The sequence below is a fragment of the Aplidium turbinatum genome, chromosome 17 (genome assembly GCF_918807975.1).
Source record: "Aplidium turbinatum chromosome 17, kaAplTurb1.1, whole genome shotgun sequence".
Taxonomy (NCBI): domain Eukaryota; kingdom Metazoa; phylum Chordata; class Ascidiacea; order Aplousobranchia; family Polyclinidae; genus Aplidium; species Aplidium turbinatum.
In genome coordinates this window covers 14,313,670-14,333,657 of record NC_137488.1, presented here as the reverse complement: position 1 = coordinate 14,333,657, position 19,988 = coordinate 14,313,670, and the positions used below count along the sequence as shown (strand labels likewise).

The window sequence follows — 19,988 nt, the reverse complement described above, 5'->3', positions numbered from 1 at the left end:
GAAGTCATAGCATTGTTCACATTACTCAGACGTAGGTAAAAAACGCGAAGGTGATATACTAGCTACAAAAATCTTGTAAAGTGCAATTTTTCACACTACGATAGTGAAGTGATATGCATCACACAAGCACTGTACGGAGTACTTGGGCCAAACTAGCTTGCTACCACGTAAAGCGCAAGGTGCGCCCGTACCGGTAGCGCATAGCATCTTTACAAATACAATACAAACAGTGGTGAGACCAATACAAACGCAAGGACGCCGTTAGCCTTCTCGGTGACCTCAGCAGAAACCTGAGCATCTGGCGGTACAGAACACGTGATCTATTTATGGTGCTGATTGTGGGGTTGGCAAATAATGACACTCTTTAACTGCAGTTATGTTCATATGGTCGGTAGTTCTTCGACATTTACGCTTGCGCTTATGTACGTTGAGAATTGAGATACCAGAAAATGTGAAACCACTGGTGAGATATTAGTGTATTACAAAGCATTGTCCAAGCTTTTTGATACATTCATCGAATTGTAGCATTGACCATACGAGGAGTATTTCGTAAGAAACAAAATTGGTATTTTTTACATTGATTCAACGTATGCAGACCTAAGATCAATAAAAATAATCAATTTTGCGAGCTGGGCTGCGATGCTTGACTATTAGGCATTGGAACTGAGCAACCCAAAACTGCCTTGTTTAACGGTCTTCATGAATTGTACATTGGCGTTGAAACAACGAAAAAGCAAATTTCAACAACAGGCTTTTTGTAAACAACGACACTTCTCTTCATAACAGCTGTGAAAAAGGCCTTGTTTTCTGGGATGATCTTATCGTTGAACGGATCCAGTCAAGATTTCTTAGAAGTTCGAAGTACGTTTCAATGCAGGCTTGCCAAAGGTCATGGACAGGTCGAACGAGCAAATGCTCCTTTTTGTTCGTGAAAATTGCATCTTGTAATGTTAGACGAACTTGAAAACACTGTGTTTTTCTTCTATGCAAAATCAGTCTATCCAAGTACGTAACTCTTAATGTTTGTTGCGAGTGTTGGTAGAATATATGAAAAACGTCAACTGAACTGGATATACAGTATAACAGTTAGCTAATCAGTCGTTTTTAACATTGATTCAACGTCTGCCCTGTCTGGGATATACTCACGCTATGGGGCTAACAAACATTAGTTTTTATGTCTCACGACGTTGAAACGATGTCAAAATAGCATTGTTTGTTGATCACAATAAGTTACCTGTGAACAGGCTTCGGACTGCACTAACGTCTTCACCAATCTGACGATGGGAGAGGCCGAGCTGGTGACCGGAGTGGTAGCCTGGATCACTGCAGTGAACTTGATAGGCACGTCCAGCCCTGCAACAACATCAAACCTTTTCATCTTGAAATAAGACGCCGCTTGGCAAGTTGAAAGACGTTCCTAGCAAACAAATTTTATTTTTACATATGGAAAGTACAAGTTTAGTGTGAAAATGGAAACTTTTGGTAGTTGGGCTGTGCATATGTAGCACCGGCTTGTGTTGAGCCGTGCTTAGCTTTTCAGATGTGCTTAGGTAAAGTTTAGTTTTCAGCAGCATGTTCGATTCCTTTTTTGTGTGGTTAATGTGTTGTAAATTAAACTAATGACAAGAGCCTCGGTGATGCCTGGGGTTTCAATGTTTGAAATACATTTTGAGACGGGTGGTAAAGGTAACTTCGAAAATTTCAACATGCAACATAATCTGTTGATTGATTGAATCTTATTCTTTATCCTCGGACTAGGAAAGCTTCTTGAAGAGCTTAATTCAGGCAGTTTCGCATATTTGTAGAGGCTTTGACGCAGGCCCAGTCATCTGAGATTGACAGAGTTAAGTTTCCGATTGTTAAAGTCTTGTTGCCTGGGAATTATTCCATCCATTAGATGCCGCTGAATGGAGAGCAGTCCTTAACGTGCGTTGCTCAAGCGCACACCCCGAGAGTCGAACCAGCGCAGCTTGATCTTGAAGCTTCTTCGTTCCAGAAGTCACGCGCTTACCAACTGAGCTATCGGGTTATGTTCGTTCATTTCACCCAAAAGCACACAAGAAAAACAAGTATCGCGCAAGATATTCCAAAACAATACTGAGCACATTAAGGTGTGCCAAATCTCTTAACTTCGATTACAAATAAAAAATAAACTAGGATTTTCTGAAATATAAACCACGAAAAAGTGCACAGGCATACACTCCTCTCTGCGCAAATACAACCGGCACTCCGGCAGTGTTCGAGCTTACAGCGTTGTGAGGGTCAGGACCGGAGGATACTTCTATCATTAGGCTCAAAGGTGGAAAGGAAATGCTATGATTACCACACCTTATCGTTTTGTGATGTTTTTTCACACACTCGTGTTGTCATTTCCCAGCTATACACACGGCCAAATAGATTTCGTTTCAAACATAACATTGTGAGAGCATCCTTCAATAACAAAAACAGAACGTTTCCATATGAGAATTCTTATCACCAAACAACATGTCTCCAAATAGTCGACATGAAGCATGCTTCAGCCGACATCAATTATGACTTCCATGAAAGCATAACCGGATGTCAGTGAATGACCAGCAGATAACGTCCGTGGAAAAGCGGATGACGTGTGTCGGTGTGTAGATCACCTTGTCAGCCAACGCAGTCTTTCGGTCCACCTAGCGGCAGGGTTCCCAAACCATAACCGCCATTGATTCAAGAAAATCTCTTTTTTTTTCACAAAAACGTTTCAATTTGTGTAATTAGTAGACGTTTAGTCATATTTAACAATAATTAAAAACTAAACAAAATACTGTGTAACCTACACATCAAGGAAACTATCGTCACCTGATTAGCTGAACTTAATTAAACTCGGCTTTCTCTGGAGGTTTCAGATTATAAATCTTTTGACGATCTTTTTAACTTCCTAAATGCAATGCACTGGAAGTTTCCATACGGACACAAATGGTGAAAAGGTAACCTTTACCACTTAGTTTTCTTTAGCAATTTTAGCGTTAAAAGATACTCTCCTTACGATGCAAATAAGAACTTGTTTGTTGAATCTCTATTGTATTGGTGTGCGCAGCTGAGCTTTGTTTGTATAAAATCACCACAAAAAAACGGTTAACAGATAACAGTCTTAAATGATGTTGGCTGTATGCCGTCACCTTGCCAAGTCATTTGAGAAATGTAATGACTTTCAAAGAAAAAAAATGTTTAAATGTCATTATTTGGAACATGTCATCTGCAAAACGTCACAAAACAACGACCAATGGGAAGCTTGTGGTGAAACCAGACGTTATACGTTCCAACTCCCCAAACAGATTAGGTTTTCGAGAACCGATAATGCTTTTGAGTCGTGAGAATAATACAAGTGCACGTCGGAGGTTAGGACCATATCGAGAATGTTAAATGTCACATTAACACACAAGGCCGATAAGCCGCGGGGCAAAGCGACCATTGCAAGTGGCATTATCACCAACGACGCATTATGAATCAGCTCAGCACGTACAAACGACCTTGCTGTCAGTCTGATAGCACAAACCGACTTTTCATTGCCATATCAAAGCTTATCCGAAAAATCACACACCGTGACAAAACCAAGTTACTTAATGAGAACGAAATAAAAATTGCAATTTTTTTCGCAGACTTAACGTTTGAAATATATCGTTTCTTTAACAAAAGAAACAGAGAGACACGAGTCTGATTTAACCCTTTGTCCTGTGGGGGGGGGGTCGGGTGGGACTTGGCGCTTTTCAAAGCAATATCACTAAAGAACTACGCAATCCACACCTTTGAAATTTTTTGACTTTTCCTAAAAATTATTCAAGTATTTATTCCGCTTGAAATGGCATTGCTATTGTCTATAGTTTTAGAGATATGACATGATTTTCATAACATACTCGGATATTTTAGCCTGTTACTAGCTAGTCCTTTTGTTTTCTAATTATACGGATTAATAGGATTACTGAGCGCCGTCGTGCGTGGAACTGCGACGCAGATATCTCGTGAGTTGGCTTTGTTGTAAAGCATTCGACCGTAATGATTCCGCCTTTTGTTTGCAAACTCGAGTTTTGAGTTGCTTTGATTAATCTTTTAATTACATCTGGGTTTCTTTGAAGTTATATCAGAGAGTAAGTATACGATAAGCCATGCTGAAAAAGATGTAATTTTACATAGTTTTCTATGGCCAATACATTTTGTTTCTAACTTATAACAAGAAGCCGTACGAAAATTTCTTGACAAAACTCAGTCTATCTCACAAAACAAACAAACTGATGTGGGAAGTTTTTTGTTGATTTCTTGTCGGAAAGCAACAAGGAGTGAGTTTTTGACCCGCCAATAAACTTCTGCATGTACCTGTACACTTATATTCACATAAATATTTATGGATGTTGTTAAAACGTTTTTATAAAAACGAGAGATTGAAGGATACTGAAAAGAACTTGACATCGTCTATCTAAACTGCTCTGCTTTTGTGGAAAAACACGCGCAGCGAAATTGTTGTGCTTTGACAAACATTGCACATACTGTATTGTCAGCAATGAATCTTTACCTAAATGGTAATTTTGCAGTTGCTTGAGAGATTACAAAATTATTTTTTCTCTACGAGGATTGAAAAGTTTTGATATATCTCAGCAGAAACACTATTAGGACCGACTCAATAATTTCAAACTTTGTTTTCAAATGTTGATCTTCAAAAGCTTATTTTCACAAAAGCTTACCTCAAAAAGGTGTAGGCATATATCATTTTCCCAATAAATTTGGATGTTTATGTCATTTGGAGCAAAGTTGTTTGCTTGGTTGAAAGAATCTGAAATCAATGCCTTGTTTTTGTAACGTATCGCAACGTAACCTATCAGTCAGCCGCTTTTGAGCCTTTTTGTTTTCGAATACATTTCCGTGACAAAAGATTGGCTTTTGTAATAACGCCATCAACCGCGAAGTTGCATTCTCTGACTGCATCTAAAACGCGATATCATACTCAGCAATTTTTCTAAAAAATTGTTGCACGAAATACATATCTGACAAAATAAGGGAAATATGTTGAATTGAATTATTTTTTATACGGATTGTTTTCCTTGTCTCCTAAAAGTAACTAAAAAAAAATAAAAACGATTTTTATCGTTTGGCATAAAAATATGATATTGAGGTTCACCTAGGTTTGCATGATGAAAAATGAAAATCATAACAAACAATTGCTCGAAGTGATTTTCACAGCTATTTGATCCTTCGCGATGATATCAATTGTAGTTTCTATTACATGAAACCTGTTCAAACTAATTTTTTTTAAAACTGTGGTTGATTCAAGAATATAATACTTTGTAAATATAACTTACTTCATTTTTGTGTTTTTACTTCGACTTTTTCACAAGCAAGACTTTACACAAAACAACTTCAGTGTGAGCCTACCCAATAATTTCGATAAGTTATTTGCAACGTGAGTCGATTGACCAGAGTAGCCTCAGTGGACCAGAAAGCTGTGGCCAAAACTTGATTACTTTTATCAAAAGGTTTGCACATAGGGAACAGCAATCACTTTGTTTCAAATCAGCAAATCACTTTTTGTCACTGGTTCAACGTCTGAACTAATATACAACAAAATTGGTTTTCTGGGTCTTTGGTTCGGAAAAACATCATTATGATGTATTGTTACGTGGTCTATCAGCCAGCAGTAGTTGATGCGCCTTTTGTTTTTGGTTATGTATCAATTACAAAAGATGGCTTTTGCAGTAATGCCGTCAACCGTAAACTGCATCTAAAAAGTTATTTCAAAATTTGAAGAGAAAGAAATCTTCTAATGCGTAAGAAATAGCTTGACACAAAATGCATGTCCAACAAATTAGAAAAACATGTAGAAAACCTTATCTTGCAAATCTAGTTGACAACATAAAAAAGCCGTTTCAATCGCTTAGACATAAACGTGCATTTTCAAAATATCAAAAACCTTCAATTTTGCCGAAGAAAAAAGTCAAAATTTTAGTGATTTTTTTGTATGATAATAACAATCAGCCTAAAAAAGATTTTTTTTGCAAGATTACGTCCTATCGTTATGCCACGACTTTGAGTTTGTCACGCAGAACGGGAGTTCCCTTTGGCAATGTACAAACGACCTTTTCTATAGCCTACCAATACGATTTGACTAAACGATTATTATCACTTCACTTTATCAAAATTGTTGCAAAATTATTTCATTCAAAGTGATCATTGTTGGTAGGTATGGAAACAAATCAGTTTTGTAATGCATCGTGACATAGTTTATCAGTCAGGAGTTCTAGACACTTTTTGTTTTTGAAGTGCATGAAGGTCCAAGTTGGAACGAGCTCCTATCGAAGCAAGTAACTACCTTTGGATAGGTTGTGGTTCAAACACCATGTGACACCAATAGGCTACCTTTCTTTTCTGTATCAACCGCTAGCTAGAAAGCAAATCAGATACTTTTACATCAATTCAACGTCTCTAGACGTTGAAACAATGTTAAAAACAAATAAATAGCTCCCTGGGATGTGCTGTAAACTGCAAAGTGTTTCTTGATCATGTATAACCAAATTGGACAGTATGAGTGTGAAAAGAAAACTGAACTGAACACAATTGTTACAAATAAAATGTTTACTAAAGCTCATTGCTTGATTTAGTTTTAAACCAAGCGATGGCAGTACATTTGAAAATGTGTAGACTATAACATATGGCTCAAAAATGACTTGAAACAGTTTATTTTGCCGTGATTTTGTCTCATTCTCTGCAAATATTGAGACAAAGCGAAAGATTTTTGCAATGCCTCGGGCAAAACAACAAGCAAACGCAAGTCAGACGCCAATTACGATTTCATTGAAGCGTGGACGACGTCCACGCGTAAGAGATTAAAATCCAACACAATAGAATTATCCCGTCACACTCAATTATAAAGTAATTAAGAAACGATTTCTCAAGTCAAATAAAAAAATATGACCAACCATCAAATTATTTGATTTTTCAAGTTACGCTGTTGAACAAATTGCAAAAGATTTTCGATGCTATGTTGTCAGATAAATTATCTGCATCATGTGAAAATTTGATTGATCTATTTTGCGTAGTTTTTGAGTTACACGAGCTGAAAGTGATAGTGTCGCACCGACCCCCCCCTCCGCAAGTCAACTGGCCAAAATACGTCACAGGAAATAGGGTTAAGAGCCATAAAGCGTGTCAGTTCTCTATTTAGTAAAGATATTTGGTCGCACGCTTTTCAATTCGCATGGGCAATTTCAAGTCAAGACAGACGAAGATATGAAAGACATTGATAGTTTCGTGTCAATGCAAAATTACAAAGAAAAAATTCTCCTATGGCTTTTCAAAAATATTCAGAAGCCGGACTGCAAATACCTCAAGCGCCAAACACGGTTTGCTGGAAGTCTGTAAAAAAAAATTCAGTAACGAAGTTAAAAAAAAATTATTTTCTACGAAACACCGTTTTGAAGTCAGCAGCTTCCTGAAGCATGATCTTCAGTCAATACTGTGATGTCACAGTAAACAAATACAGAGATGCCAAGACAAAGGACCATTTTGGCCTGGCTAGTCCACAGCAATCGCACTGGTGGTAAATCAAAACTCTTATCGATTGTTGGATCAACATGTCAACTTACTACTCGTTTCTAAAACAAAAACGAATATACGACATTGTTTAACATCTGAGCTATGTAAACTATCAAATCCGCTGGCTGGGGCATTCAAGGTGGCAAAGGAAGTAATCAGGCCAGTAACAAAGCAAATATTCAACAATTCCTCAGCAACGGTGTTGTGACCAATGGCGTGTTTCAAAAAGTGCTAATTGGAAAAATGCAATGCATTTTATTTTTGTCATTTTCGAAACCCAAAGCTTCTCAAACTAGAATCGAAAGCATCAGACTCATTCAACGTTGCCAGATGTTTTTTTAAAACTTCCAGCCCAATTGTTGAAAAGTAGCCCAATAGTCACAAGTGATGAAACAAGCCCAAAATATGATAAATTTGCGGAAAATATAGTCAAAAGCGAAACAATTTCGGTAAAAATATACGAAACCAAACGAAAAAAACGCGACTGCTAAAATTTTCTAGCAACTCCAAAATAAAATTTTCCCAATTCCGTGGAAAGACCGCGAAACCGGCAACTTTGCGCATGACGAGAAAAGCCACGACGACAACTCAAGAAATCGATTAAAATCGATATTAAATATGGTTTCGAGTAAAACAGAGGCACAGAGCTAATCTGTTCGGTCTTAGAAACTGGCAATCGAGGAAAGTCGTTTCCAACACAATGACAAACAACGAACCAGTCAGCATATCAGTCAATCATTACATTGATTCAGCGTATGCAGACGTCTGCTGAGGCACAGAAGATAACTGTAGAAATTGAACGGCAATCGATTCATTTCATTTAATAATGTGACATTTCACCTCGGTCAGACCAACAGGTATTTTCCACTTCAAATGTGAGAAAATTAAAATTATAAAAAATCTAAAAATACAAACTTGTACTTTTATACAAAACATTTCAAAAGGAAACGCAGACTGAGATCGATTTGCTACTTGATACTGAATACAAAAACCGTTGTTTTGACAGAAAAATGCTTCTGTTTGTTAAAAAAAAAATTAAAACACAAAAAAGGCGAGCACGCAACGCAGGAAGGAACTTACCTAAGTATCCATAGTAGAAGGGATAGTCCTGTGGTGCAACGCTGTACGAAGGGAGGTAGAAGAGGGCTCCAGGCTCCTGGTTCCATGTAAATGAAGGTCTTGCATTTTCGGGATAAATTCGATCGTGGATGATCTGATAAGATATATGGAAGATACTCGGTTCATATAGGATTAAGAAAGTTATGTAAAAATTTTGGTCAAAAATATATATGAGACTTCAAATGAAAGAAAAGAAATTCTTTATCCAGACGCAAAACTTCCGCATCATTTGTCCTTTTCTAAAATTTTTACAAAACTCAAATGTCAAAAATACATGCGAAAGTTTGAATGAGAGAAAAGAAAATGTCTATTCAGAAGTAAAATTTCTATATCATTACACCGTTTGCGTCGTCTGAACGTCTCCAGATGTTAAACCAATGTAAAAACAGCACCTTAGGCTGGCTGGGTGAGCAGCAAGCAACCACAGAGTAACACACAGCAAACTTGTTCTTCAACATTTCGGGCATACTTGCACGACTTCACACGTACGAACAAAGATTTTTTTCAAAACAAGACTGCACAAACTGACAAAGCAAAACAAAGAAGAACGCAAACAGGCTTTTGTCTCCACGCCTCCTAATCAACAAAAGTTTTCAACCTGCTCCGTTGATTTATAAGGTTCTTGTTACACTACAGTACAGTACGCCCCCTGTGGCTCATAGAACCACAAGACACTAAGAAAGTCAAATTGTTTGAGCAGTGTTAATATCAAAGATAATTATCATGCTGAGGCACAGAGGTGGTTATTGTTATGATATATGAACTTGTAATAAAGTGGGATATTGAAAACGGAGAAAATTACCGCGTATCTCTAAGAATGTGAAGCAGCGGTTCGAATAATCACCGTTTTAATATCCGGTATCTATATCTCGATTGATCGTCGTTGAACGTTGAATAAACGTTAGTAAAACGTAACTTTTACCAAACTTAAGTTTATGATCATTTTAATATTGCTCCTGACGGTGTATTTGAAAATCCCGTAACATAACCTGTCATTAAAAGACCTTTATTGCAAGCCGGTTAAATATTTTAGTGAAAGGGTCGCTATTAAAAGCTAGCGGGAATAACCGCCCAGACAGCAAAATCATTTATTTTTACATTGATTTAACGTCTGCAGACGTATAATGTAAAAATGACGGATTTTGCTGTCAGGCACATGTACGATGTCCAGTTAAAGTTATCATAAACTGTGTTTATGTGGTTGAAATTTTCTGTTTGAAAAAAGGGGGTTTCGATCACCACAGCAGTGCATGTGAACTATTATATCGTCAACATTTAACAAGGTCACCAAGCGCTGGCTCCGGGGAAAAACAACATTTGTGAAAGTGAGGATAAAATCGGTGTTGAAAAAACTGAAATTGAAAAATTAAAAAAAAAACGTTTTTAAAACGTAAATTCAATAAAAATACTTTGCAAATGTGTAAAAGCAGTTCCAAAATCATCAAAACTAAGAGCAATTTTGTATCTCTGAACATAATGGTTAGGAATAGTTCTCCCCACCAACTATGCCACCAACAGTTTATGTTGAGCAGTTTGCTGAAAGTCGACGTCCATCATGACTACTTACACTTGCTTACGCTACACATATGATGGCACAGAAACTCTAGAATTGTTTGTGTTCTTCTCACGTCATCATAGTCATAGCTAATAAAAAGCCAAGATACGCTTTTTAATGACATAGCGCAAATGCCGATTTTTTCGCTAAAATGTAAAAATTCCGTACAGGTGAATACATACTTTTGGTGGGGAAAACTTACTCTTGAAAAAAAATGACAAAACGTTTAAAGGTGAATGAAAAAAAAAAATTTGGCGAAAAAAATTTAAAATTATTTCTGGAAAAAAGTCTAAATTTGAAAACAGGATTATCTTGCAGAAAATTACCCAAGCAAGCGGCGTTCGAGCGTGAATTGAAAAGAAAGTAAAGCATCGTCAGTTGCGCAATGTGCCCAGACGTGTTGGCAAGAAGGAACTGGAAAACCAACTTGTATTTGCTAATGCAATGAGCGTGAATCCACGAGCTAATCTGGTTAGCAAGTCATTACACAAGCAAACTGTGTGGTTATAACAATCCGAAAAGCTCAAAAAGCAAATATGAGTTACGTAACTTATCTGCCGGGGGTGCAAAGGACTCGAAAAAGCTGCAAAAAGGCACTCTGGCAAAAATTTAGTGAGGCAAAGCTAATAGCTAAAAAACTTTAAAAAAAAAACAGACACAAGTCATAGTTTGTGCTGTTCTCATTACAAAAAACTTCCTACCAACGTTTTGTTGTACGTGTTGTTTTACAAAAATCATTCCCAAGATGTTCAATGTTCACCCATTCCCATTCGTGACATGATGGAAATGCGCTTGAGTATTGTGGCAATTTACAACCCGACTGAACCGGCTAACAAATAAAACAATATAAACACACTATTGACAATGACAACACTAAGGGCTGAGATAATTTTTCAATTTTAAGGCAATTAACTAGTTAACATAGTTGCCTTTTTCGCATGCCGTACTTTCAACGTCTGCCGACATTGAAATGATAAAAAGGCAAGTGTTGGTGTCTGGGCATTGAAGTGAAGCAATGAATCAATTCACAGTTCATCTTAAACTTCAACGCAATCTTAATCAATCACTTTCAAACAGAAAATTCATACAAATGCGCGCTTGATCGATGGAACTTGGAATAATTCACCAGACTCAGCATAACGAGCCCAGACAGCAAAATCCGTCATTTTCGTTGGATCAATGTACGTTGGATCAATGTAAAAATGAAGGATTTTGCTGCCTGGGGATGCGTCTCGATAAAAACCCGGACCCACCTCGAAAGTCGTTTTTATGATGACGTCAACAGACGAGAAGTATTTCTCCCATAGAAACTGGCTTTTGTGACGATAAGACATGATGACGTCATCACCGACGCCTCGAAGCACGCTGGGAACCTGGTAAACAATGGGGAGAGTTGAAACCTTGGTCTGTTGTTCTTTTCTCCATATACCGTTCCTCAAAAGCTATGTACGCAAGACGGAATTTCTTTCATAACGCCCGACATTCCTTTGTTCAAGGTGAACAACTTAGCCAGGAAATCAGTTGTTATTTTACATTGATTTAACGTGCGCAGATGTTGAATCAACGCAAAAAAATGACTTAGTTGTAGGATAGAAACGATTAACCGCCACTTAAACAAATCAAACTTTGTATTGTGCCGTTCCCTACAATACCTTCCCTGGGTTAAAATATGTCAGCAAAAAGATGAAAGTTTAACCAGTTCACTAACGTTCTGAGAGACTTGCTGACACGCACTATACGAAACTGCTAAAATTGAATCGATGTAGCATCACCAACTTCGCTGAAATGCAGGAATAAAATTGCACACGTGGAACGTTTGGACTGCATGTATTATATCTTTTTTTACACAAGATGGGAACGGCACAGTTGAAAAGTAATTCCAAGCTAAATCAGTCTTTTTAGACGTTAAATCAATGTAAAAAAATACAGATTTGCTGGCTGGGTTTGTCCAAATACAAAGGCAAACAACCATTCACAGTCATCACAATCCGGATCGGTTGCAGTGGTAAATGGCTCATCACTCTACAACACCGCCTAGGAAACATCTGAGTAAAACTTTATCTTTTAGCCATCACAACTAAATTATGCGTGTAAAAAATGCAATCGGAAAGCAATGAAAAAAGAATGACAAACGCCTTAATGCTACCTGCAAAAGGAGACGTTCTTCCCATGCCAGACTAGCACTGGACCAGTCAATGACTTCAGCAAAGGGTAGGAGCCAGCCGTTGGCCAGGACCACCGGGATACAAGCGGCTTGGAGAGATTCCAGGAAGCGAAAAGACCCCAACCTTCTCCCACGCGGGACCATGCAGAAAGTAGAGTTGTGCAAAAGCTCTTGATAGTCCCACCTAAAAATATATTTCAATTTGGTGTTGTTGAAGTGTTTAAAAACATCAACGTATGCGATGAGCTGCAACAACGTTAATACGAATTTTCATTTGACTTCAAACGAGAGTTTGCTGAAAACAAAAGGATTATTCTTCTGTTAAACAACCAGCCAGAAATATCAGCTGTTTTCCATCCTTTTTGCATTCACGTTTTCTGCGTTGTTCACAATAAGAAACTTCATACAGTTGATACGAGTTTGGTATCGAAAGAAGTGGTAATTCACTATTCAATGATCAAATGTCTACCCACGCACAAAATCAACTATCAAAACGTGTGTTAAGCAAAACATCTCAAAACATGTCATTATAATTGAGATCGATTTGCAAAAGTATGAAGATGTCTGTAAAAGGCAACTGTGGTTACTTTTAACAAAAAACTACAAAAATATATAAAGAAAACGGAAATCTTGGACTCGATGTTGGTAAACCAAAAGCTACTATTTCCCAGACTTAACAAATTAAGGAATGACAACAGTTAAAAGTAAAACCCGAAAGCTCCAGTGAAGGAATATTTTAGATGCATAAGCTATATTTGTTAGTTGGAATAAACTAAGCGAAAAAAGATTGGTCGCAAACTGCTGGCACATTAGCGTCCGAACTACTGCGGCCATGCTCATTATACGTTGCAGTTTCACCGACCAAACAAAAATTGTCATTTTTAAAAATCGCTTCAATGTGGAAACAATGTAGAATAGCAACTTTCGGTGGCTGGGAATAAGCAAACACAGTTGCATTGTGGTAAAACTTTTTCGATGAAAGTATCTGCACACGCTCACTTAGTTACCAGGAAACAAAGCGAAAAATAATTCCGCAAAAACTTAACGATTTACGACGTGTAACGTAAGTGACGTATACGAAACGATGAGATGTGTGAAAAACAAAAGCGATTGTTGTCTGCAGACGTTGAATCATCGTAAAAAACGACTGATTGCTGTCTGGGCAAATGAAACAGGATTATTTACCCAATTTAGTAATCCCACAAGACGAGCGCTAAAAGTACAGATATCAAGTGTTTAATGTCTAATAGTTTTCTTTGTTACGGATTTAGCTTTGTAATTGAATCCCCAAAGAGTGTGTGAAGACACTGAAGACACATTACACTGAAGACGCATTACAACAAACACGCATCATTAGCTACCGAAAAGGTACATCTGTAAACGTATGACAAAAACATAATTTTTTTCCTTGTCACTCGTGAATGAAATAATCCAGGTAGCAAATCAGTTATTTTTTAAATTGATTTAGCGTCGGTAAACGTTGAATCAATGTAAAAAATGAATGATTTATTGTCTGGAAAAGAGTAAAGGTGAGCAGATGGAACAATGAGAACTGTTGTAAACCATGAACTTCGTGATACCTCGACCTGTCACTGTTATGTGAAAGTTAAATCTGTTGCATTAGGTTATGGGTTATCATTGCAAAGTAAAACATTACAGACAAATCAAGTCAAAGACTATAATTGTGTGGCTGCTCCTGTGTGGGACCCTAATAACTTTTTGACCTTGATACCAATACTGAACTTTTCCACCGTATCAACAGCAGCAGATTGTCAGATCTATGGAACGTGGCAGAACAAGACAACAAGTGTCTTGCTTCACCAGTCGCAAGCTGAGGCGAAGATAATAACTTGGGCACATTTGAATGTGAAGTAAACATCTAAGAACGTTGTTTTGATGATAGATTATCACAGGAAGATTACACACTTAACGCTGACTTGGGATCATAAGTGTCGAAGGGTTATTTTGGAACAATTTCGGTGCTTCATAGAAATCTCACAAAATTAGTGTCAGTTGGCAAAATTGGTACTTTTTGAACGCAGCGTCCGCAAATGTTGAATCAATGTCAAAATTACAAAATTTGCTAACTAACGAAGAACGCAAGTTACTTTAATTATCAAATGCCTGGTGAACAGTTTCACTCTGTTTTTAAATTTGCTAACTATTACTAAGCGTGAAGCGTTTCAGAACCTGGTTTCAAAACCTTCTTTTAGCTGGCGTGTAAGGTGTAACCTGGTTTAAACTCTAAAGAACGTCCCCTGCAGAAATCAACCGCGAAGGTACCTGGTCTTCTGCGCCAGACGCTGGTCTTAGCTGACGAATGTAATGAAATCATTGGTGGTTTTGTGAAAGTGAAATTGAGTCGAAAGGTTAATCGATAACATTCAAAAAAACCGTCGTCACCTGCGGGCTGCGGGTGGCAAAAAAGTTGTGAAAAGAAAATCAATCAATCACCCGTCTGATCAACACTTTTACGACAGGAACTACCCTGAACGGCAAGGCACACATGATAACGGATGAACTTGTCATGAAACTGTTAAAACAAATATCAGTTGCAGCGGCGTAGCACGATACAAACATCCCAGACATCAAAATTCCGTCATTTATACATTGATTCAATGTCTGCAGACATCTCAAAAGCGTCATCCAAAGTATTTCAGTATTTCAATAGAGCAGGAATGTCTAAGGGAACTATTGTATTGAAACTGTTCAATTAATGTTAACAACGTCAAAAGAGCAATGACGTCATACGCACGAATACATACAATGAAGCATACGCAATAGGATTGGAAGTCAATACGGTGCTTTCATATTGAGGATACTTGGCTGAGTAGCATTTCCATCGCAACGTCGCGTTACATTTGATTCATTCTACTCCAATCACTCTCTATCAGTCTTTATGATAAACCATGAAACTCCAGAAGGAAACAAGAAGCAATCTCACTAAAATTTCAAGTTTTTACTATTTGTGAGAACATCTTGGACTGAAGAGTTCAAGAAATGTAAATTTGTTAGGGAAGTTTCGTTTCACTGAGCAGGCTTTGCAATAGGGTGTAACACTTTACACACTTTTTTTATAAATTGCTACTGGCTAGTTATTGTGGTTTGCAAAATTACCTAACTTGATCAAGGGGGAAAAAATTTTTGAAAAAAAAAATCATATAAGCAGGCCACACTCCCCATTTTTGTGGCAAAACCCCAATAACCCCACTATTTGCTATATTTCATCCAATGATGGAGGTAGAGAGCTAATTTTGCCACCAAAAGATGCAGAATACAAAAGTTTATATCCAACTTATGAATGTACCATAGCCCTAAACCCTTTAGTTTTTTCTATAATTGAGAAAAACTGTTTTTGACAGTAAAATTTGCATCTTTTGTAATCAAATGCTTGTATTTCAGGTCATGGCTGAGATGAATGTCATTCAGCCATTACAGATAGCCTTTATTCAAACTCACAACTGTGTAACTAGTACAGTCATTGAACAGAAGACAGTATTGTTGTTCTCAAACTTTTTCACAGAATTGAATCAGTATAATTTTACAAGTGTCCTTCACCAATATACAGCACTGGTATACAAAATTTTATGATGTTTATCTCAAAATTGATTACAAAGATGTAAGAAGTCGAATAATGAATTTTCCCCAGGTTACCAAAATAATGCTTTTAAGCTGGTTAAGTAATTACCTCAGGTTTTAAAACTGCTGGTGTTAAATATCACATCAAAATATACTCAGCAATATGTCTGTGATAGAAACTCTTTCAGCATTTCTTATATGTATATACTAGACTAGCCGAATCGGACTGTAGCCAAATAGGGAACTAGCTGAATCGGACTAGCCGAAACAGGCCATTTCGCCCTTGCACAGACCATTGGAGAACAAAGGTTATTTGCTCTTGTCCAATGTCTTCAAGAGTTCACCCAAAAGAGCTAAGACTTCTTTTAGATCAACGCTCAGAACGTAACATGGTGATTGGTGGTGTTGATGTGGCTGTCTGAAGCAAATACAAAACAGAACTCTCAGAACTTGCCATAAACACGCTAGTGATGAGTTTGATCTTACTAGTAACAGTGATGAATTAGAGACATCTTTTGAAGAGGAAATGCCAAAGTCATCATCCAGTGAATTTGAGTGTATGAGTGGCAGTGAAGAGGAAATTGCTTCAACATCATCACACCTTGTGAGTTCTAATGTTTGTAAATTAACAGACAAAAGACTTGCATCCCAGTGTCGTACAAGGTTCATCAGTTGTCTTAAAAATGAGAAGCTTCATGAAAGCATGTAATGCTTCTGAGCCAGCGAAGAAATGCTTCATTGACCACAGTGAGAAATGGCTGAACCCAAAGACAGCTGCGCTGGGTGCACTGCATGCCAACATTGATGTATCTAGGATTTCAACAGCAAAAAAAGCAGACACCAAAGCTCTGTTGTGGTCAAACCGTCCGCTGGCAGCATTTATGGATGCAACTTTTGCATTTTCACTATATCTGACAGCAGGGAGTAAGGATGATTAGGAAGTGTTTCGAAACAACAATACTTCTTGTGATCGATTGATAGGCCACGTGAAGGAACCAATTAATAGCAAAAAGATTCGTGACACAAGTGATGTTGACATAAAGACAAAGAGTTACATTAACAATGCATACTATTCGCAATGAGAAGTTAACAGGACAATGTACTTTGTCTACAATGTCTAGCACAGTGGTTCTCAACCTTTTTGTCTTGGTGGGACCCCTTTTGGTGCCTTCGAAGCGGTCGCAGACCCCTAAAAATTTCTATTTGAAATTTTGGTATATCGCGTCTCCTTATGGAATGATATGTTATATAAGTTTCGAAGGAACACACTGAGAAGAATTTGCTGAATTCGCAATGCACTTGACGATTGATGAAATTATGTTATGACTTATGAGCTATAATTTGTTGGCACACAGGATCAAACATCAGTAATCTATATGCTGAGGATGTTTTTCTATAAATTTTATCAAAAGTTAATAGAATACTTGTGACCGTTACAAAGAATTTCTCTCTTTTTTCATTTGTAATCAATATTAATTCGTTATAATCACAGTCATTGCAAAATCTGTGAGTTGCATTTCCAAGTTAATCATTGATCAACAATCTGCTGTCTCAAAAGAATTAAGTTGAACATAGCCAACATTGCTTTATTAAAAGGTTTAAGTCATTTATATATATGATATTTTTTAGTTAAAAAATCAAACCTTTGTGCAATGTTCTTTGCAATTTTAAACGACACACCAGTGGGTTGCAACTTACAGTTTGAGAATCACTGTAAGCTAATACATAAACAAAGCACAAACAATTTTTAAATTTCGTAATTTATCAATCATGCTGAAAACTCGGAAACTTTCGCGGACCCCCTGAAATCGCTTCACGGCCTCTTGGGGTCCGTGGACCCCCGGTTGAGAACCACTGGTCTAGCATGTATTGTATAGTTTTGTGTTGATTGTTTCCTGCCTCATTATTGAATAAAACATCACTGTTCTTATACAGCTTACAAGTTTGATTTAAAGGTTATGTTTAATGACTGAATGACAATCGTGCAAGCCAAGATCTGAAATACAAGCATTTTGTTTCAAAAATGACAGATTTTACTCTCAAAACAGTTTTTCTCAATTATAGAAAGAAGTAAAGGTTTTAGGGCTATAGCATGTTCATAAGTCGGATAGAAACTTTGGTATTCTGCATCTTTTGGTGGCAAAAGCAGCTCTCTATCTCCACCAGGATACGAGATATAGCAAATTGTGGGGTAATGGGGATTTTGCGACAAAAACGGGGAGTGTGGCCTGCTTAAACAATATTTTTTCTCCAAAATTTTTTTTCCATTGATCAAGTTAGGTCATTTTGCAAACCACAATAACTAGCCAACAAGTAAGTTGGTCGGAGCGTTACACCCTACTTTGCAAAGTACAATCGAACTAGCCAACTGGGGGGATTGGAACTCCACATGCAAAAAAAAGATGTACGAAAAAAGCGGAAATGCATCACGAACGAGCAGAATCGAAAAAAAACTGAATTGATTTGTGTTAAATTTTGAGTTTAGCAACGTTTCTGCATCAAGGTTTGACGCAACAAAATTAAAATGTTTCCGAAAAGATTAACTGCGCAAGTTTCGAGAAGTTTTCATTTACATTGCGAGTCGTGGACAGCAGCTCGATAAAAAGCTTAATTTAATCAGGCAACACCAACACGACATAGCACTGAACAAAATCAAAGTAGGAAAGCATAACAGGAAATAAGCATAGCAGGAAATAAGGAGACAAACTTTTGACTTTGAAACTAAAACTAGAAAAGTTGCTCCACCAAAAGAAACTTCGATAAAGGTTTAATGACGTGGCAAATCTAAAATGAGTTTGACTTTATCAGGCGGGCTCTAGCCAGACGGCAAATGAATCACTTTTTACCTTGATGTCTGCAGACGTTGAATCAATGTAAAAACTGATCGATTTGTCGGTGATAACCAATTGCGCAGCCATGAATACATGAGTTTGTTGCTGCTGGGTCTGCTACTATTCGGTGAGTCCGATTAGGTGAGTCCGATTCGGTGAGTTCCTAACCTCTAACCCTTAACCCCTAACCCCAAACCCTAAAACGGCAATGATAATTAGGCTACGGTACCCGATAATTTAAAAGGGATCGGACTCACCGAATCGGACTCACCGAAACGGGCCATTCCGGTTGCTGCTACACTGCTGCTTGGTTAAGTTGGTTTGAAATGTATTTAAAAATAAATGGATATCACGAAACCATTTATTTCACAAAAATGAATACAGCACAATTGAACTTCAAACAGTTCTGTGAAAGCGCCTCTTCAAAAGCACCGGATACAGTCAACTAAGCCTGGCATAAAAACGCCGTTCGTAAAGGATTAGGTTAAAAAGAGACAAGCAATTTGGAGTGCAAACGGTCAAATTTCAAGGTAAACTTTGAACTAAAAATAGCAATTCCAACACATCATGTCGTCTGAATGCTGCAAAAATGTTAAAAATGCAATACAGTGACGAACACAATTGTGTTGTTCTCTCAACAATACGATTGGTTATGTTCTGTACATAATTCTCCTTATAATAAATTGAACATGTGATGACAAAATATTGGTTTTGATAATTTTGAAAGAGGAAAAATGTTTTTATTTTCAGATGGATAAAAAATCAGTTTGCTTTCATTCCACATCTACGATCTTTTGTGTAAAAATAGCGCACGTGACAGACAATAACGCACGAAAAAGCTCATTGTCTCTTGCGCCTTTTCGAATATGACTTAATAAAAGATGGCACAAACAACAAGAGAAGAAAACTGGGATGCTAAGGTTATTGCAAAAACAAATAAGCGGAATTTGCGTTTTCTATCCGTTATCAGAACAGACATCAAGCTGAGGAATTCTTTTACCAAAAAAAGCAGCAAGTGCAGTAGTAATCTATGCTATTCAAGTTGGGCTTAAATCGTCAAAAGTAGGATATTGAATATCGACCGCACACAAAGTCTACGCATGACCAATCACTTTGCATAGCTAGTTATTTTCTTAACTAAGCGCAACAGAAACTTAACGGAAGGAGTCGCACAATACTTGTCCAAACATGCAAG

The 19,988-nt window shown here is 37.4% G+C and overlaps 1 protein-coding gene across 1 annotated transcript in view; it reads right to left on the bottom strand.

Annotated features, from left to right (window-relative positions):
• LOC145786088 (exostosin-1-like) overlaps positions 1-19,988 on the bottom strand; it is a 39,640-nt gene that overhangs the window by 8,054 nt on the left and 11,598 nt on the right. The window contains exons 3-6 of the mRNA XM_082597732.1: positions 12,366-12,567; positions 11,473-11,592; positions 8,626-8,758; positions 1,235-1,353 (exon numbers count right to left, since the gene is read on the bottom strand). Coding sequence (XP_082453858.1) covers positions 1,235-1,353; positions 8,626-8,758; positions 11,473-11,592; positions 12,366-12,567 — 574 coding nt within the window. The remainder of the gene's footprint in view (positions 1-1,234; positions 1,354-8,625; positions 8,759-11,472; positions 11,593-12,365; positions 12,568-19,988) is intronic.